The sequence below is a fragment of the Augochlora pura genome, chromosome 8, assembly GCF_028453695.1.
Source record: "Augochlora pura isolate Apur16 chromosome 8, APUR_v2.2.1, whole genome shotgun sequence".
Lineage (NCBI taxonomy): Eukaryota > Metazoa > Arthropoda > Insecta > Hymenoptera > Halictidae > Augochlora > Augochlora pura.
In genome coordinates this window covers 13,098,604-13,124,455 of record NC_135779.1, presented here as the reverse complement: position 1 = coordinate 13,124,455, position 25,852 = coordinate 13,098,604, and the positions used below count along the sequence as shown (strand labels likewise).

At 32.2% G+C, this 25,852-nt stretch overlaps 6 protein-coding genes across 12 annotated transcripts in view; 3 read left to right on the top strand and 3 right to left on the bottom strand.

The window, feature by feature from the left end:
• Positions 1 to 3,882, top strand: part of LOC144474534 (uncharacterized) — a 42,476-nt gene extending 38,594 nt beyond the window's left edge. For both annotated transcript variants that reach the window (XM_078189475.1, XM_078189476.1), the window contains 6 exons: positions 182 to 663; positions 1,044 to 1,237; positions 1,599 to 1,909; positions 1,991 to 2,065; positions 2,270 to 2,449; positions 2,613 to 3,882. In XM_078189475.1, the coding sequence (XP_078045601.1) occupies positions 182 to 663; positions 1,044 to 1,237; positions 1,599 to 1,909; positions 1,991 to 2,065; positions 2,270 to 2,449; positions 2,613 to 2,654 (1,284 nt within the window). In that variant the 3' untranslated portion in view covers positions 2,655 to 3,882. The remainder of the gene's footprint in view (positions 1 to 181; positions 664 to 1,043; positions 1,238 to 1,598; positions 1,910 to 1,990; positions 2,066 to 2,269; positions 2,450 to 2,612) is intronic.
• Positions 3,883 to 3,947: 65 nt separating this feature from the next.
• Positions 3,948 to 10,634, bottom strand: LOC144474535 (mediator of RNA polymerase II transcription subunit 15-like). Of its 2 annotated transcripts, XM_078189477.1 has the most exons (12): positions 10,391 to 10,634; positions 10,112 to 10,199; positions 9,888 to 9,939; positions 9,601 to 9,795; positions 6,205 to 6,464; positions 5,702 to 5,860; positions 5,455 to 5,573; positions 5,293 to 5,375; positions 5,050 to 5,214; positions 4,680 to 4,965; positions 4,502 to 4,604; positions 3,948 to 4,425 (listed from the first exon to the last, which is right to left on the bottom strand). In XM_078189477.1, exons 1-12 carry the CDS (start codon positions 10,450 to 10,452, stop codon positions 4,096 to 4,098), a joined length of 1,902 nt encoding a protein of 633 aa, XP_078045603.1. In that variant the 5' UTR covers positions 10,453 to 10,634; the 3' UTR covers positions 3,948 to 4,095. The 2 variants fall into 2 exon arrangements, with proteins under 2 accessions (XP_078045603.1, XP_078045604.1); XM_078189478.1 differs by lacking the exons at positions 9,601 to 9,795; positions 9,888 to 9,939; positions 10,112 to 10,199; positions 10,391 to 10,634 and adding an exon at positions 6,591 to 6,708.
• LOC144474538 (uncharacterized) lies at positions 6,711 to 8,996 on the bottom strand. Its single transcript, XM_078189486.1, has one exon. The coding sequence runs from the start codon at positions 7,999 to 8,001 to the stop codon at positions 7,150 to 7,152; it is 852 nt and encodes a 283-aa protein (XP_078045612.1). The 5' UTR covers positions 8,002 to 8,996; the 3' UTR covers positions 6,711 to 7,149.
• Positions 10,635 to 10,932: 298 nt separating the features above from the next.
• Positions 10,933 to 12,183, top strand: LOC144474537 (deubiquitinase OTUD6B). The gene is made up of 4 exons (XM_078189485.1): positions 10,933 to 11,082; positions 11,227 to 11,638; positions 11,705 to 11,924; positions 11,998 to 12,183. Exons 1-4 carry the CDS (start codon positions 11,013 to 11,015, stop codon positions 12,181 to 12,183), a joined length of 888 nt encoding a protein of 295 aa, XP_078045611.1. The 5' UTR covers positions 10,933 to 11,012.
• A 620-nt stretch (positions 12,184 to 12,803) lies between these two features.
• Lysrs (Lysyl-tRNA synthetase) lies at positions 12,804 to 15,733 on the bottom strand. Of its 5 annotated transcripts, none has more exons than XM_078189482.1 (9): positions 15,648 to 15,724; positions 15,253 to 15,537; positions 15,033 to 15,177; positions 14,499 to 14,948; positions 14,172 to 14,417; positions 13,662 to 14,084; positions 13,374 to 13,567; positions 13,105 to 13,267; positions 12,804 to 13,023 (listed from the first exon to the last, which is right to left on the bottom strand). In XM_078189482.1, the coding sequence occupies exons 2-9, from the start codon at positions 15,354 to 15,356 to the stop codon at positions 12,910 to 12,912; spliced, it is 1,839 nt and encodes a 612-aa protein (XP_078045608.1). In that variant the 5' UTR covers positions 15,357 to 15,537; positions 15,648 to 15,724; the 3' UTR covers positions 12,804 to 12,909. The 5 variants fall into 5 exon arrangements, with proteins under 5 accessions (XP_078045608.1, XP_078045606.1, XP_078045607.1 ...); XM_078189480.1 differs by having other exon boundaries at positions 15,253 to 15,366; positions 15,648 to 15,708; XM_078189481.1 differs by having other exon boundaries at positions 15,253 to 15,557; positions 15,648 to 15,685.
• A 266-nt stretch (positions 15,734 to 15,999) lies between these two features.
• Positions 16,000 to 24,927, top strand: Dnaaf6 (Dynein axonemal assembly factor 6). Its single transcript, XM_078188853.1, has 4 exons — positions 16,000 to 16,138; positions 18,773 to 18,975; positions 24,405 to 24,532; positions 24,674 to 24,927. Exons 1-4 carry the CDS (start codon positions 16,024 to 16,026, stop codon positions 24,801 to 24,803), a joined length of 576 nt encoding a protein of 191 aa, XP_078044979.1. The 5' UTR covers positions 16,000 to 16,023; the 3' UTR covers positions 24,804 to 24,927.
• Positions 24,928 to 25,852: the final 925 nt, after the last annotated feature.

Genomic DNA, 25,852 nt, shown 5'->3' with positions numbered 1-25,852 from the left:
CAAGCACGATAGAGGTGCAACTGTATCGTCGTTTTAAATGTCCCTATATACATACAGATTAATAATAGTGCAAATAAGACATTTGAAGAAAGAAACCGTTCAAGCGCATTCGAAATAACATCTAGGCTACCTATTTATTTGAAGTGTGATAACAATAATATTTCCTTTCTGTTGAACGCAGGCCTTGGACGAGTTAGCACGTGCCAAAGAAATGGAATGGAATGAGATTCTAAGCATGAGGAAACTGAAGGAGGAGGCGTACCTGAGAATCGAAAGAAGGCGGCAGGTGATGGGATTCATGGAAGGTAATGGTCAACTAGCGGAGACGTTACCTTCGACTAGCTTATCGCTCGGTCCCGAGTGGGAAAGCAGCGGTAACACAACACCAATATCCAAAGAAAAACTAAATTTCGGTTCGAAAGAGGACTTGCCCGAGGATAGCTCTCGGGATTCGCCGGCTTTCAAAAAAGAAAAAACCGGTAAACAAACGTCCCAGCGACAATCGACACCTCCTAAACAGGGTGGAGAAAATGACCGGAAACAGGCTGAAGCCCTCAGCCCAGAAAATAGACAGATCGGCGAGGGCCGGCAAGGAGCCATCGTTGACGTTAGGTCCATTATCGCTGATTATAGACTGAGACATCCTGAAATAGTGCCGCGAAGGTAATTATTTATGTTCTTTAGATCAGTTTGTGAGGAATATAAAGCTTTTCTTTGCTATACGTTTATATTACAAACAACCACTTTCCTGCAATGATTAAATAAACATATACTACTTGTTTATTAAATCATTTTACTCTTGTTTTTATTGTCGAGTAAAAGAGATAATTAATACTGGGAAACTACCGGACCAATCAAAATAATTGCAGCTTTTGTAAATTCATAGTTATTGAATAATTTTATTTATTCTAATGACAATAAAAGTGATAATTAACGATAAAAATGAGTAATTTAACATGAAATGCATAGATTATAAAATGTAGAAATAAATATATTAATTATAAAAGTGTACATTTGATTTATCTTATATTTTATTGCTGTAGGGGTCGCAGAATGAGAAATTCGGTGAACGTCGGCCTTGGAGCTGGCGGTGCTATGGTAGAAACGGGACACAATGCTGACTCGAGGCCATCTAGTACGGACTCTTGTAAAAGCAATCCGAACATGTCTGATCCCAATAATTCCATGAGCTTTAAAGATGTCCTTGTACAATTTGCTAAACTGAGTCAACAACAAGGTATATAACAGATAATATTAATAAAATTTTGTAACTTTTCACATGACTTTAAAAAGTAAAATTATAGAGGTGCTATTTAAAATTTAATATCCAAATTTGTCTCAAATAATAATAAATTACGTCTAGATACTATTGAGTAATTTCATCGTGAACATATTTTTCTATAAGTAGAATAAAGAAAAGATTATTTCAGTTACGTAGTTCTCTAGAATTTCATTAATTGACTAATTACATTAGCAAATTAGATTACAATAGAGATTACGATAAGTGCAAGATTATGATAAATATGAAAAAAAAATTAGTTCAGTTGCTATTATAAAAATTTAATAAAAGTAATTTTTTAATCTTTTGTTGTTTACAGGTGAACCGGTGAAAACACCTCAAAATTATCCAGATGTCACGCTGCACCCCGTAGCGCCGTCTCCGGCACCTCAAAATACACCACCTCAACAAAGCTGTTCATTGCTCCATGGAATTCTCACGAAATCACAATCTCCAAGACCTACAACTTTTTCACCTACTTTAGCTAGATTACTCACCGCACCTGAAAGAGAAAGGAATGCACCGACAGCCACGTCCATGCCACAGCAAAATGCGGCAACTCAGCATCCTTTGCAGACATATCGAAGGTCTAATTCGGTTTCCATCAACGACCTTCTGTCTTCTTCCAAGGTATTTTGCCATTCCATAAAATGAAAATTATAAATTGGTGGCAGTTTCAACATTATTAATCTTTACTGTTCTTATTTCCAGGCTCGCACTGAAATAACCATAACACCTGTTGTCAATACCGCGGTACAAACTCATTCAAATAATTTAATTCATGTGGTAAGAAAATTATCAATATACCTGTTCTTTTAATGCAGTGTACCAGTTTGATGTTATTAAACCATATAAATGTATAGAATAAATCAAGAATTGAAGCATTAAGAAATTAGCATAAATATTCACCATATGTGAAAATTGTAGCGAATACGTATAAAATAATTTATAATCATTGTCACTCCTATTTATTTATAATTTTATGTTCAGGATGACGTCGAGGAGGAATCAGCAGTAATCGAAGATAGAGAGACGCGCATTTCTTCGGGTGGAAGGGATGCAAGAGAGGACAGAGACAGTCCTCCGCGATGCCAAGGGTGTCATGAACGTGCAGCACAATTTGTTTGCGCTGGCTGCGGAAATCAATGGTACTGCAGCCGTGAATGTCAAGTAAGAAATTTAATTTAAAATTTATTCCACTTACTAAATTGTCAATTTAATGTTTTACTGACCTTGAATATTTCAATTTCTGTTGCGTAACTATGCATTTTATAAATTTATGAAACTAATACATAATTCGTCTAAATGTTATTAATACAATTATTCATTTCAGGTTGCTGCATGGGATGAACACTCAGAAGTTTGTTCTGGCTAAATAATGGCATATATCGATCCAAAACCTCGTACTCGCAGTATCGAGTGAAATAACTATTCAACTGAGAATAAATCTAGTCAAAAAAGAATGGCCAAGAATATACGTGTATTGAGTACGATAGGACGAAGGGAATGACGTTAAGAAAACAGTGTATATTTTTAAGGATCCTCAGATATGTTTAATCTGTAAAGAAATAAGTTCTATTTCATTAAAAATGGATCAACAAGTAAAGAATGAAGATACATCGAACTTCGAATGATCCGGCGAAGAGAAAATCGAAGTTTGAGTTGTAACGGTCGTTGCTTCACTGTAATCACCGCGCGTTGCTTTTATTCGTCAACGGTACCAAACGATCGAGTGTCTTTATCAAGATCAAGAGAGTATTAACCCTGCTAAAGTTAAGCATTTAATGTGTATCTTCAAAAAAGTAAATTGTTCCAGAAATTCGTAATTATAATTCGCGTTAAATGTAAACACGCGTGACAACTTTGTGTATCGGATACCTTCTGTTACATTTTTGACAAATGTATAACGTACAAGGTACACTAGTTGAGGATTTTCAACCTTTTCTAAGGGAAGTAAAGAAGGAAGAAAGCTATATCTCGCAATGCTGTACAAAATTTTATATATATTAGCAGGGTTGTTCAACATCTGATTTTAAACAAAAATTGATTAATCGTGTGCCATGCGTAAGATTCGTTTCATGGTCAGCTTTGCATTCTGAGAAAGATCTAAGATATAGATTACTTGAGTGTCTTTATAATCCTGTCACGTCATCTCGTTTCTCTTGTTTCTTTTTCTAAGTAAAGCATGTATGCATTATAGTAAAACGGCGTCGCATTTGACGATCATAGTGCGAGGTACATAGGGACACTCAACCTTCATGTATTTTTGTCGTTCATTCAAGATAGGTACGTGAAATACGTGCCTCATACCATATTTTATACCATATTTGTTACCAACGTATAAATCTAGAATTAACGAGACGTTAGCCTTAGCGTAGTTTTAAGCTATTTCTTTTTCCTTCAGCTCTTTCACTTGTTCGTTGGTAACGTATTGACACGATTTAAGTTCACTTTCTCCTTTTTTTTTTAAATTAGCATGTTACCCAAACGACGATTGTCCCAGACATAATCTGTAGTCCAAAGTTCCTACAGGTAAACGCAACATTATATATATTTTTCCCAATTACGATGCAAACCAAAATAAAATAAAGTTTTTAAGCGCATATTTTTTTATTTATTATCCCTGCTACCATGTAATTTGTACCAGAGTACTTCGACAATTATTTAAAAACCAGTAAGTCAAATAGAAGGAAATTTCTTATCATCCACTTCTAATCTTCTTTCTTTAAGGAAGAAATAAATAAGAATAAATACAGTAATAATATGATTTTTTATAATATTTTCAAGTTTATAAAATAATTTACACATAGAGTATACTATAAACCCATTAGTACAGTACTGGCAGTAACGGGCGTTTGTGAAGGCGCGCTAGCTTGCCTTACACTCATTTCCCAAGTGTCTAATAATTGAGATACAGAAAAACGACGAGGAAGCTTCGTTATACGTGCGTTCAAAGCCTTCTGTACAGCGCAGAGGAATGTTGTAGCGTATTCATGAGGTGCCATCACACAGCGTGGTGGTGTTAAAGGGTAATCTGCGGGAACTGTAACTGATACTGGCGGTACACATGGAAGATGACGATCGTCCAGCCAACATATTAGCTGAATGCATTTAGATCCGTTTTGTTGCGCTGGATCAAGACTAACCTAGATACATTTTCAAATACGTAATATAAGTACAGCCATTGAATTAGATAATAAGACGTGCTAGTGGATAAACTACCTTGAATCGCTGATCCAGCCGAGCTATTTCTCCTTGTAATACATCTGGTATTTCACTAGGAGACTCTTCAATTTTTTGTTTCTTTAACGGCGGTGGTAAATTTCTGTTTCCATAAAAACTGATTTAATTGACGTCATCTTAAAAAGATGATACAGTAACAGTTTGAAATATTACTTACTTTATTTCTGGGCTAAATAAAGCTTCTAAACACGGACCGAAGGTTCGCTGTAATGTATGATTCACCACCGGACTTTGAAGGTGAGTGCTTACTGCCTCCAATAGTGGACTGAAAAAGTGATGTTCTTTAAGCGCCGCTGGAGGAGGCCCAACACTTGCATCGCTACGTTTAAAATCTACTTTTTCAAGAACCGCTTCACACTTTAACAGTGTATCCATTGGCATTCGTTTGCTAGGATTTGATAAAATTTCTAATAGTCTCTTCATCTTGCTCAATTTATCGCCATCTGTAAAGTAGATTCATACAGTTCAAAATGTGCGTGTGGTAATCAATAATTTTACATTATTAATATGACATTGAAAATACTTACTTCCTTCGCTACTACCCATTCGTGCAATCATTCTTCGTAAAGGTTCAATATATTTACTCAATTGTCTAACTTTATCCCTATATGCCTGATCTTCCTGTTGTGGACTTGGAGTAGCACCTACACCTCCAGGAGTATTCAAAGAACTGCTAGGCGATGGTGCCATACCTAGATTAATACTAGGAATTATTCTTATCCATTTGTTTGTAATTGTAAATTTCATTCTAAACAAATAATTTAACGTACCGACAGACCTATTTTGACCTGCCATTATGGCATGTTGAGGATTTGGTGATGGAACTAATGCTGGAGATGCCACCATCTGATTGCTATAACACATATTTTTGATTGTTTTATGTTTTAAGAGACGTTTTCATATATGTATAATAAGTTCTTCAGAATAATAACCTTGATGGTGCACCTAAACCGGCTGGACTTGGAGCTGATGGAGATGGACTTTGCCGTAAAAATTGATTCGCTGCGACGTTTCTAGGACCTGGAAATCCAGTGTTTATCATTTCACCAGGCTAGAATTAATAAAATACATATGTTAAATAATTGCATCATATAATGAATTTTATAATTTTTATTTGTGACATGATAATATTTCAAATAATTATATCACCTAATGAAATTTTTATTTCTGCTAACATACCTTTCTTTGCATATGATTTAGTTGTTGCTGCATTTGACCAGGTCCTAATTGTCCTGGAGCAATTTGATTCATCTGCTGTGACATACTAGTTTGAATTCCACTTATAGATCCACCAATTTGATTCCCAATTTGATTAGATAATTGATTTTGCATTTGCGTCTAAAAATTAACTTCATTACTTATGCATATATTTATTCCATAAAAAACAGATAACTTGTAGAATCCACTTCCAAAATAATATACAATACAATAATTTTGTATTTAATAAAGAAATAATAGAAATGCTTACATGCAACTATGAAGTTTGGATTTTCATACTACATACTTTACTACGAAAATAAGTATATTCTGTACTGAAATATAGAAGCAATTTTAACTCTGAAATAAAAATAAATGGAAAGTATTTTTTGAAACTTCTCAATTGTTGTACCTTTTATTCACTGTTGTAGTAAGTCCCACACATTGTAAAATATTGTACATTCTTCATTAAAATATTTACGTACTTGCATATTTTGTTGCATTTGTCCCGTAGTAATTGGTCCCATTTGATTAGTGACAACTTGATTCATTTGTTGAGGCATGTTTCCTTGTCCCATTGGATTCATTTGAGTCAACATTGAATTATTCTGCATTGTCTGAATTGGACCCATATGACTCATTGGTCCATTGGCTTGGGCAGACATCATACCCATACCTGGTATTTTACTTTGCATACTTTGCATGGTCATTGGTTGTCCAGGACGTTGATTTAGGCTTTGTAATACTAGTAAAAGTAGGAAACAGAATTATTGTAGATAAATTCAAAGTAATATCATTTTCTGAAAGTTATTTATGTAGAACACTTTTATATATTTAAATATTATAAGTTTATGTTAACTCTTATACGTACACAGGTAGAAAAAATATTTAAATCCAACTTTTTGCACATCTGTCACGTCTGGCATAATTAATTAAAGTGCTACCAGATATTTAAAGGTGTTTGTGTAGTGAGTAAAGTATTACTATGAAGTATGTGTAATAAAAAATATATTTGCTACAATATTTAGGTAAACATGTATTATTTAAATTTATATAATATTTTAAATCACAATATTTGTACAAGAAAAATGTAAATTAACATTACAACATAAAGTATTCAGTATATTGTCATGTAACAACTAAACAGTGGATCTTTTATGCGAAATAAAAGTTCTTTTCATCATCGACAAAGTATAGCAGCTAAACACAAAATCTTTTCCCTTAACGTTCTCCAAATAATACGTCAACATTTTTAAATTCCTTTAATCTTTTCACTGTTTTCAATTATACCTACTTACTTTTGTCATAAATGCATAAAGTCTAATAATAATCCAAAGTCTAGTAATAACGAACTATAAACTCAAAGTAACAATACATCTTTAACCTTTTGATATAACTTAATTATATTATGATTTCATTGCTTCATTAAACTACATGTAAGAAAAATCATCCCCTTTCATAAACATATCAAATGCTTCTAATAAATTAAAATTAATAAATTTTTCGCATTTTTCTTGCAGTTTTTGTCTGCATATAGTCTGTACTTCTCTTGGCATTTCTTGTCTGTATTTGTACTCATACATAAGATGAACAACTTCTAGATCTTTATTTAATATTAATTCTAAAATTATAACATCATTAAGATTCATTCTTATCACATCGACAGGCCATCCTTTTTCTTTTAACGTTATTTTCAGATTAGTGCAAGATTTGGTTACTTGAAAGTCTACATCTTTGTATATTTCTTTCATATCATCAATCCATTGATATATGTGTATTAATTTCCCAGTGTATATTTCCAGTAAATTTTTCCATTCACACACTAATTTAAGGATCTTTTCTCCAGTTGGTTGATAAGTACCGTTCCTTATTTTATTTCGGAGATTTATCACATTAGGCACTCTACTACGTGCTGAACTGATATACCATTTACGTAATAATTTTATATAAACAAGTGTTATTTTAAATCTGATGCCTTGGATGGAAGTATTATTAGTGATAGGTTTATAAACATAACATACTCTATCAGCTCTCAGATCAACTTCCATGCCACATTGTTCTTTAATCTCATTTGCAATGTTTGTGTTTTCACGTAATGTTTGCTTCCAGCATTCATACAATACTGTTTTATCTCTTCGACGTTCAATGAAACTTAAAAATTCGGCATGTGATGGTGATTGCTGCAATTTTTTATATGTATCTGAATTATCGGAATCGTAATTAGGCTCACTCTCTGTGGAACTTTCATATTGCGCGTAATACATATTTGTTAACCTCTTCATTTTATTAATTTTGTTACGTCACTATTAAAAAAATTAAAGATAATTTATGCAGTATAACTATTCCTTATAGCGTCGTATTTCTATTTGTACTATCACCTCTCACATTTATGACTGTGACAAATGCCGTCGGTGACCTTCCCAAAGGTACAAATCAAAATAAATACATGTATGAGTGTTTCTTGCAAGTATGCATTTACTACATCACTGACAAGGGAATAATACAAATTTTTTAAATTCTGAAACTTTGGGGTTAAGTAAAAAATTTGTAGATATATATATCGCAATTTTTTTTGCGTAAATACACTGTAAGGGGTGGCAATTTATCCCATAAATATTCGGCTATATTTTTTAATTACTATAATACGCAAGCTGTATACAATAGAAAAAGTCTTTAAATTAAAACTATAATTAATTAAAACTATTAAGACTTGTAATTTTACTATTATTGTGATAGATTTGTTACTTGTTTAAATAATTGCAAAAAGATATAAATAATCGATACTTCTTTTACTTTTCTATTATATTTGGATAAAAAATAACATAACTCTATTTTGTGATGTAAGACATAAAAACTTTTGCCTGAACCTAGTATTTTCACACCTTAATAATCACGTTTTATTTTTTTATAATAAAGTATGTATCCAAGGTGCCCCTGAAAGGTATGTACAAACGTTGGCAAAGTGATTCCTCATAAAAGAACATGAGAAAATATAGAATAACTGTTTTTTATTTGAAATTTAGTTTTCAAGGAATTGAGTTTAAAAATTCACTTTGTACATAAGCACTTGCGACTGAGGTACAGTTCATAGAGTAATGTAAATGCGTATATACAAAACAAATTTTCAAATTCGGTTTTCTCCAAAACTAAGACACAAACAAAAAAAAGTTATTCTATAATTTTTTCATGTTTCATATGAAGAGTCGCTATGAAGCTCGCTTGGTACTCGCATGGTGTTTGCTTGGTGCTCGCATGGTGCTCGCTTGGTGCTCGCCTAATGCTTACCTGTTGCTCGCTTGAAGAAAAGTAATATAATAAATTATTTGTAGCTATATTAATTTTCTTTTTTTGTATGAAAAATAAACTATGATCATTGTACTTATTTTGAGATTAATTTGCAAAATAGAATTACCATCCAAGAGCAAAATAAACTAATTTTTCGGTACACATACAGACAAAATAATTTAAATAATTAAAAAATAAGTGACCTTGAATGATGGATATATCATAAATTATTGAATTTCTAACAGAATAGATTACATTTAACTAAACAAAACTATATAATTTCATTTATACATACAATAAAAAATCAGCATGAAATCTAAAGGACACCTACACAAGGACAAGATAACTATGAGGAATATTATCAACTATTCTTCTCAAAATAAAATAGCTTATATGTAGTATGTTGTTCTGGATAACAAATATTTCTATAGAAAATTGTGTTTAAAAATTAAAATCAGAAATCCTCTACATCATATAAGTTGCAAGGGTGTATAATTGTCAAAAATATCATTCTTTTACCTATCAAACAACTTAGGTAGTAGAAGAATACTTTCATGTAAAAAGTTCATATGTGTTTTTGAATTGTATGTACTCACGATTTGTAGCTGTATTTGCAGGCGGTTGTGGAATTATTCCTTGAGGATTAGGTCCTGGTCCACTAATGTTCATCATTTGATTATTACCAGTTCCTTGACGTGCTAATGTTTGCAATGCTCCAATTGGATCTGGCATCCCTTGATTTCCAGCACCTGCTGCACCTGGTGCGGTAGCTCCTGCACCCTTCTTAGAATCTAATAAAAATATTAATAACATATACAATAAATTGATAATATTTAAATTTCATATATATGTGTATATATATATATATATATATATATATTACTTAGTTCTCTGACATGTAGAATCAGCCTAGCTACGAAGCCTAAATATTCTTCCTGCAAGACAGAAATTTTACCATAATTAATTATTTTAATGTTTCAAACAAATAAGGGATAAAAATTTTTCACTTATCACTATGTAGAAGTTATGAGTAATTATGTCTACAAAATTAATTGAAATATTAACAATTCAATGATGTATGAAAAAGGAGAGAAAATGATAACAAACCTTAGTTTTTGCTTTTTGAAAAACATGATTTTCCATATCAATACTATTTCTTGTAATAGGCATCCCAGACATTTGTACAGCTTCATCTCTGTGTAGAAAATATTTAGTTTATTTCTGCATATAGTTTTCTTGTTTATTTCTGCATATAGTTTTTTATTACGTAGAAAAATCGTACGCTGTACAACTAATTTCTTTCTCTATTCTTTAGCACACACTATTCAGAATTATGTTGATCAATATATTTCATCATTTAAGGGTTCCGAATTGAACTCAACTTACATTTTTGCTATTACACTTTGTCGAAAACTTTGGGTTCTCCAAGAATTTTCATCTGTTGCCATCTTTATTATATAACAATTAAGTAAGCAATTAAAACAATCACAAAACTTTCTGTTATCACGGCAGTTTAACGACTAAATGTCTGTATAGTAAACTGCATACAACACATATAATAAATGCAATTTTCGAAGCGTCGTAGTTGCATGTAAAGTGTATGTATGCATTTATAAATAGCCTCTTTAATCACGTTTCTATGAGATCGATAGCTACATTATTTCATCTACAATGGCAGATACATTATCAGAATACAATACTCGTTTCAGATAATTATGTAATCAGAAACATTCTATAAAAATGCGAAAGACAAATTGAAAATATTCAGAAAATTTGAGTAATCAATTCTATGTACATTAAAATAATGTAATTGTTCTTCAGAAAACAGTCAATAATTCTTAGATATTCGGCTTTAGTCATAAGTAGAGAATTTAAGCTTTACCTAATATCACATCGAAACTGGGAATTGATTCATGAAAATGCAGTGGAACATTACTCGCTGACCATCATGCCGGACTCATTCTTAACCTTAAAATAAATGCTTGCTTAAATAACCTCTAAACTCAAGATGACCGAGTTAATGTTAACGCAAGAAGAAATTACACAAAAACATAAGAAAGAACGGAAAGAACTGCAAGGTAATTATGAAATCGTTCTTGGCTCTTGTATCTTTAATATAATTTATGTTGCTGCATTTAGAGAATTTATTTTTCTATTATAAGTTATATATAACGCATTTTTAGCAATTCAATCTTATTTAATGTTGATATTTAAAATTTTAGCACAAATACAGAATTTGAAAAAGTCAATTTGTAAGAGTAATAAAAAGAAGAAGAAAGAGATCACTGAGGAAATAAGTCAATTGGAAGGAGCTTTAGAAAAAAAACAAGAAGACGAATTAGTTAGATGGAAAGTTGCACATCTGAATATTAATAATACAGAAGATGAAGAAACAGAAAATAATAGTAACCGAGAAATAGACGAAAAACAAAGTGAGCAATCAACACATAGAATCTCGAAGGCACAGAAACGAAGAGATAAGAAAGCAAATGCAGAAAAGGAACGTAATCAAAGAATAATAGAACAGGAAGCTTTGAATGTATTTGGCAAACGAAATACAGAATTACAAACCATAAAGAAAATTCTTTATGAGCGGGGTTTAATGATTTATGAAATTCCAAGTGATGGCCATTGGTAAGACATTTGCTTGTAAGCAATCTTTCACTGGTTCCAGATATTAATAGTTTTATATTATTGTAGTTTGTATAATGCTATTGCACATCAACTAAAGGTTGTGGGGGAAGCACCATTGAGTTTTCATGAGTTAAGACTAAAAACTGCTATATACTTGAGAGAAAATATGAATGAATTTTTACCATTCATTTCTAATCCAGAGTCTGATGATCTTCTTTCACCAGAACAATATGAAAAATATTGTAATGATGTTGCTGATACAAGTGCATGGGGTGGTGCAGTTGAGGTTGGTTGATATATACGTAGCTATATCAAGTTTTTGAGATTAATACTGACATAATTCATTTTGTATAAAATAGTTACAAGTCCTCTCACATGTATTGAAATGCCCAATTGAAGTAATCCAAGCATCAGGTGCACCATATGTTATTGGAGAAAGTTACACTAATGGCAAAAAAATAACAGTGACTTATCATCGTCATATGTATGAATTGGGCGCACATTACAATTCTGTTACAAAATATGTTCAAGAAGAAGAAAGCTGATGGAGATAATAGCTCTTTTATTACTGTCTATAATGAGAAATTCAAGTATATACTTTCATAACACATTTTAACAAGGTAATATGTACAAAATATTTAAAGAGCTGCCACAATTCAAGTGTCCAGGAAACATATCAAACTCAAATTAATATTTCGACGTTTCTCTGGTAACTGAAATATTGACTATTATTTTAGAAATTAGTAGCAACTATTTATAGTAAATGATATTTATTAAGGTAATTTAATATCATAGGTCTTCCTTTCAGTTTTCCTTGTAAATGTTTATAGTAACCTTATAAAAATTCTATTTATTTATTACTTAAATATTTGACAATATAAAGAAGCTGCCAGTAAACTGCAAGTACATAATGTTCAGTACTTGTTGTTTCCAAAGTTCTACTGTAAATATCTATTGATTTTTAATTATGGCTTACATATTTTATAATAAATGTTATTTTTCACCGAACTTTAGTAATTACATATTTTAAGAAAACTTATTATAGCTGGAAGATTGTATGTATGAATATGTACTAATATTTTTCATGTGTGTTCTTAATAGATTTATACTATTTTGATAGTAATTAATATATATGAAGTATGAAATAAAGACTGTAATACACAGATGTGACTAATTTCTAGAAGTATAATTTACTTATATTTTTGTGTTCATATTCAAAGTTAAATGATTGGTACATAAATTAAGATTACAAGTGTAAGATCTTGTTTACTTCATTTATCTACGTTAGTTTCTTTATTTTCGTTTGTCGTTTTATCACCCTTGTGAGTATCATCTTTATTCTTATTTGGATCATCCGGTTTCATTTGTGGGAAGAGTAGCACTTCCTAAAATTACGTTATACATAATGAGATATTTACATTACTATGGTCTTTCTCATTTTTATTTAGTCCTGTATAAATTCTTACCTTGATATTATTAGCATCCGTAAAGAACATAGTAAGTCTATCAATGCCCATTCCCCAACCAGCAGTTGGTGGTAATCCATATTCTAAGGCAGTACAAAAGTTTTCATCAATTAACTGGGCTTCGTCATCTCCAGCTGCTTTGTCCTTGGCTTGTTCCTCAAATCTGTATTCAAATAACAGAACTTGGGTTGCTTCAAAGATTATAGCAATATAAAATTATGAATAATTAAAAATACTACTTTAAACGATCGCAAATTTATTGTAGTTACCTTTCTCTTTGCACCATAGGGTCATTTAATTCTGTGTATGCATTGCAAACTTCTTTTTTCATGACAAATAATTCAAATCGCTCTGTAAGACCCTTAATAGAACGATGCCATTTCGCTAATGGTGACATAATTTGTGGATGATCTAAAATAAATGTGGGATTGACACATGTTTCCTCTATAAATTCACCCACGAGCTGTAAAGAATATATTGCTTTAGCAATTATGTACATGTATATAAACATAATAATATATATCCATAATTATCAAGATATAGAGGTATATATATACCTTATCTAACAATCTGGCAGTGGTTCTGGGTGCAGGACATTCAATTTCATGTTTGACACAGAGTTCACTAAGCAATTTATTTGTATCTAGAGTACCAAGTTCTTCTGCAGGAGGTAATTTGACATTTAATACTTCTTCCAAAGTCTTCATCATAGAGACACGTCTAAAAGGTGGAGTAAAGTCAATTTCTACTGCCTCTCCTTCTGGCCCTTCTGGGTGGTACGTTACTTTATAGCTGCCATGTATGGATTTCACCATACCAGATATCATGTCTTCTGTAATAGACATTAGGTCGTTATAATCTGCATAAGCCATGTAAAATTCACAAGTAGTAAATTCTGGATTATGCGTTAAATCTATTCCTTCATTTCTGAATTGTCTTCCAATTTCATATACTCTATCAAGTCCGCCAACAACTAACATCTAAAAGTAAAGATCATACTTTATCAGAATGGTTGTAATATCTAACAGATAATTCTATAATTATAATTATATGAATATATTTATTACTTTAAGATATAGTTCTGGAGCAATACGCATGTATAAATCCATATTTAATTCATTGTGATGAGTAACAAATGGTTTTGCTGTGGCTCCACCAGCTATCATATTCATCATTGGTGTTTCAACTTCTAAAAATCCAAGTTCGTCAAGATATTTACGAACGTACGCAATGATTTTGGCTCGTACTTGAAACGTTTCTCTTACTTTGTTATTTAATATCAGATCTAAATAGCGTTGTCGGAATCTAGTTTCCTAGTTATTGAAAGATTACATAATTATTGTTTTTTGATAATGTATATATGTTGGAGTGAAATTTGTATTAGTTGTGTGTACCTTGTCTTTCAATCCAAAATAAAGGTCTGGCAACATATGTAAACAAGGACTTAACAGTGTAATACTACGTGCCATGATAGAGAATTCACCCTTCTTAGTTTTTCCAGGATTACCAACAACGCCAATAATATCACCTCTTTTAATTTTAGACACATCTTTCATAAATTGTTCTTCATTATTATAATGTCTTGCATTGGCCATGACTTGTATTTTAGCTCCCTCTCCCTTAAGATCATAAAAGATCAGTTTAGCACCAGATTCTCTAATTGAAAATATACGTCCAGCAATGCTGTGAACCTCATTTTCCAATATTTCTCCATCTTTCAAGATATGATTAAACTTTTCAATAAAATCTTCCAATGAAGTTGATACATGAAATTTGTGTGGATATGGATTGTCGTCTGTATGTTTGAGGTGCTCAATTGCGTTAGTCCTAATTTTGATGTATTCCTATAAAACAAATATAATAAGAATAACTTAAAGAGAAAACTATGTCACTATACATTTTTTTTTAAATAAGTAACAGTTATATACATTTGGACTGATTTCTTCTTCATTAATGTCTTTAGTAACTTGAGGTTTAGCTTTGCCGACTGTTGCTGCTGTAGAAGCTGCCTTGGCTTTTTCTTCTGCTTTTTCCTTTAATTTTTGTTGTGCCTTCAATCGTCTTTTCAATTCACTGTAATCGTGGTAATAACATGCGAATGTATTCGTATTAAATTAACAAAAATAAACCGGTTTAAATTGTACGCACTTCGTATAAAAACAGCGTAAAGTTATCTGATGCAATTTTGTTGGCTTTGTATTATTCAGAACCGGCTGTACCATGCCAAATATATTGGTTATGTTACGCAGCATAGTTAATTATCTATATTTTGCCCATTACAACAACAATATATAATTTATACATGTATATTAATTGATTATACTTATAGATTTCTGCGAGATATCTTTATTTTGCATTTACAAATTATATATCAACGTAAACAGATGTCCATGAAACAACGTGGGTGGTGAGCTCATGACATCGGTCACTATCCTACATAGGTTATGTTATAACTATGAACACCAATAAGATATAATATGGCGTAGATTTCAAATAGAAAATAAGTGAATTTACTTTGTCCTCATTAATATTATTTTACTTACTTTTTTGATAGTACTTCGCCTGCTGTATCCGCCATATTGCTAAACTTCTGTAGAAATGATTTTGCTCTGGTATACAGTTGGCAAACTTGTAACGTACTGTCACATAAACATACAGTCGCTTCTTCCTTCGCGCGACATCCTAGTTTCAAATATTTGGTTAGATTAAAATATCGATATTTACAGTTTTGTCGGTTTGATTATCGCGTGCAAAATATTTTGAACTAAGTAGATGTTGAGATAATGATTCCTTTCTTGGTTGTTTGTTGTTGTTACGAGATACATTTAAAATGTGGTATCGTAGCAACCATAATTGTTGATATGTGCTGTTGAAGTCAATTGCTCCGGTTAAAGTAATTTCCTTACTTTTTGAAGAAGAATGGATGGTTGTTTGGGGTTTTATGAGTTGAAAGCATTGCAAGATTTAATTACTCCTCCGCAAGACAACTCGGATGACGAAGACGATTTACCGCAAGCTGGTGCACGGAAAGTTGGTGAGTCGAAAATTTTTGCAAAATAGCAAGTGTTCTGACCTAGATTAGGTCGCTGTAAACCATGTTATGTCTAGTTGAATAGCTATAATTATTTAGATGTCTAATTTCAATATTTCACATAGAATTGTTTCACTTTTAACCGTTTTTTCCTGTATTCGATGGACGTATACAGCAGGGTGTATGAAAATTATTGTAACTCCGGGAAATGAGGTTGTGGCGTGCTATGGAAATTGGAAATTGGAAATTTGGAGGAGCGAGGAGCGGGAAAAAGAGAGGGGAGACTAAATAGAGAAAAAATAGTAGCCACTGAGAGGCGGGCGCGCGAATTTTCAACGTGGTCATGTCAGCGAACTGAGTCTGCTTCGAAATAATGAACAAGGATTGAATTTCCTGAATTCTTCATTAATTGGAAAAAACTCAGAAATATTATTAACACATATTCGTTCGCATGATGAAAATTCGCAATCAATTACCAACAGCCAAATGACGAAAATTCGTAGCCCCTCCCGTCAGTGAGCCTCAGAGGCACTTCTGATCGGAGAAATACTAATTTCAATGATTTTCGAACGAAGATTTGTTTCGAGTAATAGTTTAAAGCATTAAAATAAGCATTAAAAATTAAAGACCGCTGAATGTCCCAAGCGATTAAAATTTCCTTATGAATTCTTATAAATAAATTTTCAGTGAAGGCAGCATAATAACATCACTTATAATCATAAAAGAATAAAAGAAAACAAATACATAAAGCCACACTCTTTGTGTATCGTTCACGTCTCACAGTGTATTGTTAACGTTGGTATTAATTTCTTAGACCTGAAAGTGACGATTCCCGTACACTTTTGTCTATCTAATGCTAACAGAAGAACCGTCGAACGCGTTGCAGCGATCCTTGGAATGGCAAGTCGCAGTGTGGCGTTTATTTATTTCGCAATTCTAACGCAAAATGCAACGTTTTGACAATTTTCGCAAAACTGAGAGAACCATCGCTAATCCTTTTTACAACAGTAAGAGAAATCGTGAATGTCACACTGCGGAAGGTTGCAGCTGCAGCACGAGCCTTAAAAAACGAATGAAACTATCGCAAGGTGATTTTCAAACAAAGACAAAGACAAGCCGTGGTAGTTTATTTCGCATCGTTACGATACAAGTCGCAATACGCCTATATAATGCGATTATTTCTCCACAACGCTAACTCAACGATTGATTTTGTACGCGCTGCTACGAAACGTTTTAAAAGGGCAGTTCCGAATTTTTGAAGTGTTCGTGGAGTGCGAATATTCAGAAGTGTAACACCGTCGAAATCGGATATCTTCACACCTCGGAATTATCAATGATTAATTAAGCGGTCAGTGTTTGGTGATAGTGCTGCGAAAATCAGTTCCGTTTTAACCATACAATTCGTACTGGAGGACCCTCTGATCGCAATCCTTGCTTGCTATGATCGTTGACCTCTGGGATCAGTTGAACATTGTACTAAATCAGTGCATCGATATCGTGAATCGTGACCGACATTTCCGAGCAATAAGTGTACTCTCAACCAAATGAGTGAGTTTACTATTAATGATACTCTTTACAATTCTTAAACAAATTTGATAAGTTCACGCTCTGTGAACACGTTCCGAAGCCATCGCCACTTTTTTAACTCGTATACAAAGCCGTGGATCGCATTTTCGCTAAGGAAAAAATCACTTCAAATAACTTCAGAAACTCCTCATTTCTCGGAGTTACAATAATTTTGATACACTGTATACACGGTCTGGTTAATTATCAATGATATAATCAAGTAAGATATTCTTACACAATAAATAAAAAATAAAGTAGCTTTTAATTAACACTAAATCATTCCGTATTACATATACCCGTGTAATGTTAAGTTGAAAGCATGTTAAGTTGGAAAAATGTTGGAAAATAAATAAAAACTTAAAACTTTATTTTTTAATAGTTACATAACCATGTTATTCGATTAAACGCTAGATGGTGCTATCGATATATAAAGTGTTCAAATAAATGTTAGTAAATGGAAACCAATTGAATCATTTAACATTATAATCTTTTCTGTAATGATAACGAGTTCACAAAATACATACTAGCCTTATTAAAATCATTTATTTAAAAAACAATATGGAGTGCAAATAAATATAAAAGAAACGAAAGGTTTTAAAATTATTAAAAAAAAAAGGAATTTTGGAAAGCATAACATTTACTTTGATTTCTAATACAGTTTTATGTGGGAATTAGTAAATTGATTTAATAAATGAAATCAAGTAAAACAAAATTGATTGGTACCATCAGAGAAAGATGATATCAATTTTTAATTAAATATATTAGTTAACTAAAACTGTAGGGGCAACTCCAATTCTCGGGAACAACAGCAAGGACACTGGTACTCGAACGGTTAAAATGCGTCCATTGTTAGTATTGCACGACTCCTTTTTGACGAAATTATAACAATTTTGATATCGATAATTTACCAAAAATCAGAAATCTAGAGTATTGAGATTTTCTGAAACTTCTTTTTTTCTTTTTTTCCGACGGTTGAGCAGATTTTTTCATTGTTCACTTTGATATCGTCAAATTTCATGCGTGTAAAATAGATGGTACAAGTACGTGTAACGGATGGTAGACGTTTTTAAGGACCTGGCGATATTGGGGCTCAAAATACTGCGTCCAAGCAACACGCCGGGCCCCATGCACCGCTGAAAGGAAAGACTGATGATATTTGGCATCCGTCTGAGGCAGATGCCACACAGAATTCCGAAATCCATGATCCGAGGAAGGTACCGGAATATGAGATGAAATTTAAACAGGTCGTAACGCCGGAGGATGTCTTCTTAGGCGTTAGTATTATTATTATTATTATTAATATTATTATTATTATTATTATTATTAATACAATGACATGCACCATTGCTAGAATAAGATTTAATCGCTTTTCAAGATTATCGGAGCAACTTTTCTCTTTTTTTGTCTGATTTCGTTATAGCGTTAACTAAATCTTTTTACTACATTTTTCAATTATTTTCGAGAATATCCCCTTCGAATTTCTCTCTGCCACTATTTTGATTAAATCAATATTTATATAGCCTGTAAATATTTTTATCAACAATTTGTTGGTTTCTGATCATTTCATTGTTTAAATTTTTTCTCTACACCTTTGGATTATCCAGCTACCACATTTTGCACTTTCTCATAGAAATCTGCTTGCACTCTCGGTGGACCAAATATCTTCTCGGGATCCTAGCAACTGTTGTAATAGGTTATTCATTAATTTATTAAACTATGGGCACATAATGAAGTCATTTAACCCATCTTGAAACGAGTTTAATTGACGCAATAAGAGGTATACTAAACTTAGGCAGGAATCTTCTCGACTTCATGCACTATTCCAATTTATGATGGCTGAAAGAGTAATTTTCGCTGATGGGCGCAGATAATCTATTTAGCAAATAAATGACCAATAGAAGAATTCTTTACAGGCTAAGAAGTCGAGGGAAGTTTCAAGTACCTTGCAATTAGCTAAATCAAGTAATTAAAAAGCAGCAATAGAGTTTACCAGACTCGTCCAGTTTTTTAGTTGGAGGCACAGGTTATAATCACTTACCAGTTTAAACGAAGTTTTTTTGTTCGAACAAAGAACTAAATACATATCATTATAGTTCAATTACTTTCTTCCCTTACGTTTTTATCAATAGACGCCATAAGCATTAAAAAATTGTGTAATGTATATTATTTGTAGAAGCATAATGCTATACACATGTTAATTGCAAAGTTAGCGCAACTGATATTTGTTAAGCTACTAATCCAAAAAATACGAGAGTCGAATTTTGTTTACTTTTCATAAAGGAATCGTGATAACATAGTTCATCATAGTAAAAGTTTCTTCGATTACGTCGTTTCATTTTCATAAATAATTATTTTCATATTCTGAACAGTTTATGAAATCGTTAATTGTGTACATTTTTCCCAATAAATGTCTCTTTCAATGGTTGGAATGATCTTGAAAGTAATGGTTAATAACTGTTGCACAAATATTCCAATTGCAGCAGATATGACAAAACGAAATGATGTTAATAACTATTATAGATAAAAAAAGGCTTTCGGATTATATAGGTTTCGGTTACAATTCGACAGAGTTTTTTTTTTATATTGGTTTTGCGTCAGTTTCAAACCTGTTCCATATCGGTTCTAAATCGGTTTAAAATTGTTTTTGTATCGATTCTTGTACTGCTTTTACATAGATTGGAATCGCTGGATGTTGCAGCTCGAACTGTTATACAGTGTAGGCACGACCATGGTATCCTTTCCGTGAAATGATTATGGGGAAATATAAGCTAGAACTGATGCTATTTTCTGAATCGTTAAAAGAAACAAAGTACATATATGGGAAATTGCGGTTTTATTCTTCTTTACGTTGCAGCGTCGATTGCTTGGTATTAAAATGATTTACGTTGCGATTGCGTCTTCGATAATCGTGACCACTCGACATTCCGATACATAGTTAATCGTGTTAATAATGTAATTATTTATTTATTTACTTTCCATCGTAATTTTTGACTTTCTGCCTAGGATGAGTTCCGGTCTACAAAACACATAATACGTTTCTTCTTTTATCTCAATGTATCGTATTAAATTAATATTACCCATTATCTAGTTCATTCATAACGATTAAATAATATATTACTATAAAATTGCCATTAAAATCGTTTAAAACTGAGAATATGCAGAACAAATATAAGATATTTCAAAATGTTAATAAATAGATCTACGCATTTATTGCAAGAGTTATGTTCAGCTTATTAAAATCATTAAGAGAAGGAACACATTTACAAATAACTTCTGACCGTTGGTTTAAATACAGAAAATTTTTATTTGGCTCAAAAACGTGCAATAAAAAAATTTGTAGGAACTATAGCTGTTGCTACAAGTAGTTTTCAGCCGTTGACAGTGCTATCTAAGGTGTTTCGCAATTCTGAAAAATTCTCCGCTGCATTTGATTCAACACCTTAGTCTTTTATTTATATCTTTTCTTAGCAGCAGGTACACAAATGCGATCGTTAGGATTTCAGAAGGATCCATGTTTGCAGCATTAACATATAACATTAATGATCCCCACTGCCTGGAACATTGCCGTATTTTCCAAAGTCACTGTATTTGTTCCACTAGAATATGCATTCTGTTATTTGAACAAAGATGCAAGCTAACTTTGATGAGCCAGCAATGCAAATATTTTATTTATTTGCTAAAGCACGTTAGACTGCTATTACGTAAATGCTTCTCAAAAAAACACCTTTACTTATGCGCATGGAATCAGCTGTTTTTGTTGATCATGCACTTTTCATACTAGTGCAACGTAACAGGCTCTTTTAAATTTGTAAATAAATTTAATTAAATTGGCTTTTGTGTAACATGATTTGTATCAGTGGAACGTAAAATGCATGTTTAATCGTTTCTCCCGCTTACCTTGCATTGTCAAATAAATTCAATGCGATTTTGATTTGTTTTAATATGATTTGTACCGTGCGACGTGGTGTGACATAAAACACACATTTTTATATCTCCTATAAACATTTTTAAATCAATTTTAAGCGGTTTGTATCGGTGTGAAGTAAAGTGGATATTTAAATTTTTCTTTCCTTTGTTCCACAAAAATGTTTTAATTTAATGTGATTTTGACCTGTTCTAATTAAATTTCATTTTATTTGTTTTAAATTTGAATACGTTTGTATAAGAAGCATAAATGGAACATTGGAAAGTTAAATGTAGTTAAACAAGTTTGTAAATATTTATTCGAGATATTTGAATGAATAATTAATGCAACAACGATTCAGTAACTGCTCGTATTATAATAGACGGAATTTATTATATCAATGGCGGTATTTAAACTCTGGCTTTGATAATGAATTAGCGTGATTAATACCGTTAGATGTTCGCAGGTCATTAGCAATTGGAATGCAGCGTTATGTATGGCATGATACAACACAGAGTATTATTCACTGGTTTCTAATACCCAGTGATTATGCACGGGTTATTAATAATCGATTGCTGTAATGTTGCCTTGATTCTTCGCAGTTTCAATTCCATGTACAACAGTTTTCCTTCGACTACAGACAATTAACCATTATCTTTGCTTCACGCGATAAAATTCGCTACATTGATGCGTCACACACTTCCTTATTACTTATGACATTCAAAAGGAAATTCACATTTCGAAGTTTATTTAGATTTCTGTTCTAAATCGAGAAAGTTGTCCTCAATATTTTTGATTCTTAATATCTCAGAACTAATGCTGTCAATGCAGTGATTATCAAAAAATATTTAAAAATTTTTATATATGGACTGTTAATGCTGATACTACGCTTAGATAAATAAAATGGGTATCAATAGCAGAGACGGGCATTGTTCGAATAACATTTTATTCGAATGATTTCTTCGAGAATTCCGAATAAAATTTGACTCGAAATTCATTAAATGAAACAAAATTTTGAAAAAGGACTTCTAATACCATTTTATTCAAATCTTCCGAATTTATTAGAAATAGTTGAAATATTTACTGAAACAATGTAAGGAATAATGACCAACTCTGATGAATAGCAAGTTGATTCTATGTAGTTTCTCTGTGGCTTTTCCATTTCTTATTTATTTCAGTACATAGCTAGAATATACATATATGTATAGTTACATGGTTATTGAAATTTTTAAAGGTATAATTTTACTGTACGAAATAATGATATTGAATATTTGATTATATTTTTGTTATTCTTTTATTTTTGCAGTTATTGTGACATTTATTAATTCTCAAATAAAATACGCTTATGTAAAAACAAACGTATGATTATACAATCTATATAAATTTCGTATATCAGTTTCGAGAATCAAGACCATATCGTTAAATATAGAGCAGTATTCATTTACGGTTCGCTAATAATGTTTTTCCACGTATCGTATTCATTATCTTTTCTGGGCTCGGCAAAAGATTGGGTAAGGATAAGGAATGTTTGAAAATAGCCTTGAATAGTTCTTTAATTTCGAAATATCAAACGTTCTTTGCAAGAATGAACTCAGAAAGTACGTGAGAAATGAGAAACGACCAAAGACGTGTTGATACAGGGAAATTTTTTACAAAGCGGAAGTGTATAGCTCAAGCAGAATGAGATTTAATAAGGTGTTTGCTTAAGCTTTAATAGCACGCCAGAGTGTGCGCACCTGTTCATTGGATTGTTTCAATTCTTCGCGTTGGAAGGAAAATGTTCGTGTTGATTTTTGAAGTCGTCCGGGAACGTATGTGAGAATCTATATTTAAAATTAATTTGATTTTACAGCCTGTCGTTTTAAGGTAGAACAATTATTTTTAATATTTTTTTTAAATACGTGTGTTATTATGTAACAATAGCTTTACCCATTTCGATAGATTTTTGTGTAGGTATCGTGTGAAGCAAATTGTAAACAGAAAACTATTTACCAATTTACAAATTAATTTGTATTTAGTTTATTCAAATATCGAAAATAATTAATAGATTGTAGTTCTCTATAAAATACAATCTTCACATAATTGACGATTTCTTATTTTATATAAATATTACAATTTTACTTGTATCTATTTTTTTATAATATTTTTAAAAACTAGATTATTATTGTCTGATTTATCTTATTTACTATCTAAAGTTACATTTGCAATAATGAGAGCGAACAAAGTCTGAATTTGCTTAGATTTATTTTGCATTTCGATTAAGTGTCTATTTGCAAACAAATAAATCAAAGGAACGTGGTTATTTTGCATGTGTTTCGTTCATACAAATTTCTTCCTACATTTATGTTATTTGTTCGTTTTTCTGCTTGATCTGTTATCACAGAAGCTGCTGAAAGTTAAACAAAATTATGAGTAATTCGGAACTTTATTCAATGTTACGATCAAAAAGGAAAAATATTGCTCTTATTTAAAACTATTTTTACCAAAGTGGTTTAAATTTAATTTTTAATAAAAATGATTACCTATGTTCTATATTGTCTACGTAATTATTACGCTGTACAATACAAAGTATCGGTAAAAATAGCGTTATGCATAAGTAAGGTCTATTTCATAATATAGTTACGAATTTAATAAAAAGCGATTAGACAAGCGTAACATAATAACAAAACAAGTATAATTTTATTATAGAAGGACTGACAATTTTAGAGATAATGGTAATGCCCCGTTCATGGTAGTTCTCCCCTATTGCCGCGTGAAAAGGGGTACAACGGGTTCTAATTTGGCGACATATCGAATTAGATTGGCTTCAAAACACCGGGAACCGCTTCCTGCGAGTGGCTGTCCGTGTTTGTGAAGATGCCGCAGGAGTCGAAGGACAAAGTTGATCTGGCCGTGTTGTCCGAGGCGATCGACGTGCGCAGTCCAAGGTGAGAGAACCACGGAGGCGAGAATTTATCGGCGATCCCGCCAAGTTTCATTGCTTTGACTTCGGGACGGGCCGGAATTTCTTTGACAATTTTACGAGGCTGTAAATCTGCCGGGGCGTAAAGCCAGTCACGATTTTCCAGATATCGGCTGCACCTCGCGACGCCGCATCCGGTTGATCCTCGCGCCTCGTCCGCCAAATGGCACAGCGACACTTCCACCTTAGAAGTTACGCTGAAACTTGTGCGCGAACTGGACGACGTAAATTTTTAATCGACTGTTCCGTCCACCTTTCTGACCGTCCCTTGTGTACGCTGCACGAGCTCGCTTAGCGGAGAAGGACCATTTTTATGCCCGCGGGAAGTACGAATCAGCGTTCGCAAAATTAAGGACCATTTGTCAACCATTTGGCTTCTTTGTTATACTTTAAACCACGGATGACGGATGGTCTGGACGAGCACGGCATTTCGAGCTGTAGAACACCTTACGTTGCACCTAAGTGGCAAAGGAGAATCAATCTTCATGTTCCGTTCACGCGTTTACCGCTTCTATGGCACTGTATTCGAGGCATGAACGTTATTGGGATGCCCGTCAATCAGTATTTGCATAAAACTGATTGCACAAAATTTAGTCAAAAATTTAGTCAATTCAACCAATTTAAACTATTCTTGTCTGATAGCATCGAGCTCACCATGGTAAATTGTGCTGAATAATTATGTTCAAAAGCATTTTATCACTAAAAAATTGAAATTGATTGGTATGAGCTGCCTTATACAAATTATACGATTGAATTCTATTAAATATTTTCACAATTTTTGTGATAGTATTTATTTGAATGTGGAAATATATTCAACAGTTTATAATGAAAGCAGTTTTATAATTTGAATAATAACAATAAAATAACGAATGTGGAATGGGTCTTTTGATCGATGGTGGCACGTTTAGCGAACATATTTTCTTCTGGTAAATTTGTTTACGATTTAAATATTATTAACAAGTCTCATTCGATATGTATGAATTACGTTAACACACGTTATTTTATTCATTATGAAAATCTAACTTTCGAAGCATCAAATTGTAATCCCATAATCAATATTCTTCGATTAAGTTTTTATTTTACAAGCTTATGACTAGAACTTCGTAAATTTCATAACAAATATTCTAGTAATTCGTGAACTTTTGAACTATTAAATCGTAAAATAAAAGTAATAATTTATAAACACTACACATAATAGAAGTAAGTTAGCTCAATGATACATGGTTCAGTTAAATCGTCACCATAAAAATAAATTGATTTGCTCATATACAATTAATGCCTGTCA

Bases quoted from the DNA above. Each gene is read 5' to 3' on its own strand.
- LOC144474538 (XM_078189486.1), bottom strand. From the start codon at position 8,001: ATGAAGAGGTTAACAAATATGTATTACGCGCAATATGAAAGTTCCACA.
- LOC144474535 (XM_078189477.1), bottom strand. From the start codon at position 10,452: ATGGCAACAGATGAAAATTCTTGGAGAACCCAAAGTTTTCGACAAAGT. The intron at 4,605-4,679 runs GTAAGTAATATT...TTATGGAAACAG, and splicing joins TTATTTAGCCCAGAAATAAA to AAATTTACCACCGCCGTTAA. The intron at 4,426-4,501 runs GTAGTTTATCCA...AAATGTATCTAG, and splicing joins GGCTGGATCAGCGATTCAAG to GTTAGTCTTGATCCAGCGCA.
- LOC144474537 (XM_078189485.1), top strand. From the start codon at position 11,013: ATGACCGAGTTAATGTTAACGCAAGAAGAAATTACACAAAAACATAAG. The intron at 11,083-11,226 runs GTAATTATGAAA...TTAAAATTTTAG, and splicing joins AGAACGGAAAGAACTGCAAG to CACAAATACAGAATTTGAAA. The intron at 11,925-11,997 runs GTTGGTTGATAT...TGTATAAAATAG, and splicing joins CATGGGGTGGTGCAGTTGAG to TTACAAGTCCTCTCACATGT.
- Lysrs (XM_078189482.1), bottom strand. From the start codon at position 15,356: ATGCTGCGTAACATAACCAATATATTTGGCATGGTACAGCCGGTTCTG. The intron at 14,949-15,032 runs GTATATAACTGT...TTTGTTTTATAG, and splicing joins AAGAAGAAATCAGTCCAAAT to GAATACATCAAAATTAGGAC. The intron at 14,085-14,171 runs GTAATAAATATA...CTTTACTTTTAG, and splicing joins CTCCAGAACTATATCTTAAA to ATGTTAGTTGTTGGCGGACT.
- Dnaaf6 (XM_078188853.1), top strand. From the start codon at position 16,024: ATGGATGGTTGTTTGGGGTTTTATGAGTTGAAAGCATTGCAAGATTTA. The intron at 16,139-18,772 runs GTGAGTCGAAAA...GACGTTTTTAAG, and splicing joins AGCTGGTGCACGGAAAGTTG to GACCTGGCGATATTGGGGCT. The intron at 24,533-24,673 runs GTGAGAGAACCA...ACGATTTTCCAG, and splicing joins ATCGACGTGCGCAGTCCAAG to ATATCGGCTGCACCTCGCGA.